Source organism: Nannospalax galili, unplaced genomic scaffold (assembly GCF_000622305.1).
Source record: "Nannospalax galili isolate Female #2095 unplaced genomic scaffold, S.galili_v1.0 C49403170, whole genome shotgun sequence".
In the NCBI taxonomy this organism is placed as follows: Eukaryota; Metazoa; Chordata; class Mammalia; order Rodentia; family Spalacidae; genus Nannospalax; species Nannospalax galili.
Genome location: NW_008479460.1, coordinates 1 through 1,968, shown reverse-complemented (window position 1 = coordinate 1,968; position 1,968 = coordinate 1). Strand labels below are relative to the sequence as shown.

The 1,968-nt window shown below is 44.8% G+C and overlaps 1 protein-coding gene across 1 annotated transcript; it reads left to right on the top strand.

Annotated features, from left to right (window-relative positions):
• Positions 1-6: 6 nt before the first annotated feature.
• Asip (agouti signaling protein) lies at positions 7-1,679 on the top strand (the record flags this gene model as incomplete). Its single annotated transcript, XM_008826492.3, has 2 exons — positions 7-258; positions 1,615-1,679. Coding segments are annotated over exons 1-2 (225 nt in total), but the record flags the coding sequence as incomplete, so codon positions are not given.
• Positions 1,680-1,968: the final 289 nt, after the last annotated feature.

The following is a 1,968-nucleotide window of genomic DNA, read 5'->3' as shown; positions in this document are numbered from 1 at the left end:
AGCCTAAAGGAACACAGAAAGCAGGAAGGAGTATCTTCTTGCCACTACCCCTCCCATCCACCACCAACCACCTTCTCTGTCCCTCTTGGGCTCTCAGGATGGATGTCACCCGCCTGCTCCTGGCCACCCTTGTGGTCTTCCAATGCTTCCTCACTGTCTACAGCCATCTGGTACCCGAGGAGATGCTCAGAGATGACAGGAGCCTGAGGAGCAACTCCTCCATGAACCTGTTGGATTTTTCTTCTGTCTCTATCGTGGGTAAGTAGTTTGGTCTGGGACCTAGCCTCTGTGCTCTGGCCCATAAGGGAGTACAGTGTGCCAAGCCTGTTGAGCAAGCTGCTACCAGGATAGCCATGGTTTCTTCTTGCTCATTCCTGGGAGAATAAAATATCCCTTGAATCACCGGGTTTGGGAAAGCCCTGCATGCCGCCAATCTAATATACAGCTTAATCTGTCAGAGATTGTGAGAAAGTCTGAAGTCAAGATGCTTAGGGAACTTGGTTTAATTTAGCATTTGTGAAACTTAAGGATTTTCAGAAATCCTATCAACACTAACAAACTTCAAGAAATACTGTGGAATATGACCTAGGCTGGGATAAACCAGTCTTGCCACGGAAGGGAAAATTATGAGCAGTATTAATTAGGCTGGCATTGAAGATCTTGCAATTTGACTTCACCTGACAATAATGGGCATGAACTGAGGCTGAAGCTCAATGGTAGAGCTCGTGCTCAGAGTGCATGAGGCCCTGGATTTAGTCCCCATAATCGAAACAATATTAATATTCATAAGGTGTGCTAAACACTGAGGTGGGTCTTAGTTTTTATATTTTACAACTGGTAAAATTGGAGCATACAGATATTAACTATTATAGAATAAGATCACATAGATCCTAATGGGCAGAACCAGAATTCTACACGTAAGCTCAAAACAAGTATCTCTTTATTGTCTTGCCTCTCACTGGGGGTGTGGAGAATATTCCAGACATAAAGAGAAGGAAGAGTAGGGAAAAGAGGAAACATTGGTATCCATTGAGTGCCTTTGGTGTGCTAGACTTTTTGCTTTATAGATATATTTGGTTTATTACAGAACCTTTTTAGCAATTGAGAAAACTATCAAGGAGGTTTAGTAAGTTACAGATCAGATGTAAGTTAATGGCAGTCAGGATTCAAAGCTGGTGTGTCTGGCTCTGCACTCTGAATATAGAAAATAGGTAACACAAGGTGCATCTGGGAACAAAACACTGAATCCATTTTCAGAGGATCACAATGTCCTTGCACCTGCAAGGTTAAAGACTAAGAAGGGGCACCTGGAGTGATAGAATGGCCCAGAGCTAACAAGGTCAAAGGATCAGGTCTAGGTCTCTAATGGATGCCACAGATAGATCCCGGGGCCCCTTGGACTTCCTGCTTGCCTCCCCTCAGAGCACTCTGCTCTCCAGGTCAGCAGCCAGGCTAACAAAAACCTGCTGGCTTGATTTCCATAATATAGTTCATCCCCAGTCCCTCTTTCTCTCCTCCACCCTGAGACTTTCCAGAGCCGTCCTCTGTTCCTCCCACTTCACCACAACTCAGGGCCCCCAGAAACATCTGGCTTTGCTCCTTCTCTCTTTGAAGCACTGAACAAGAAATCCGAGAAGATCAGCAGAAAAGAAGCAGAAAAGAGGAAGAGCTCTCCCAAGGTAGGCCTAGGAGTTCTGACACTGGGGGTGAGACTGGAGTTAAAAGTGAAAGGCCTCCAAGCCAGAGTTGAAAACTAAATGAAAGCTATTTCCAGGCCTACCTAAGGGAAACAAAAAACCTGAAAACTACCTAAAGGTTTCCTGGCCTAGAGCCTTGAGGCAAAATAGTTCACTGCCAAAAAAGGTTTCCAGTGCCAGTTAAGCCCACCTGCCTGAAATCTCACCATCTCTCATTCTTTTGAATACTTTCCCAGGAACCACTTTACAACTCTTGTTATATCTGAGTTTC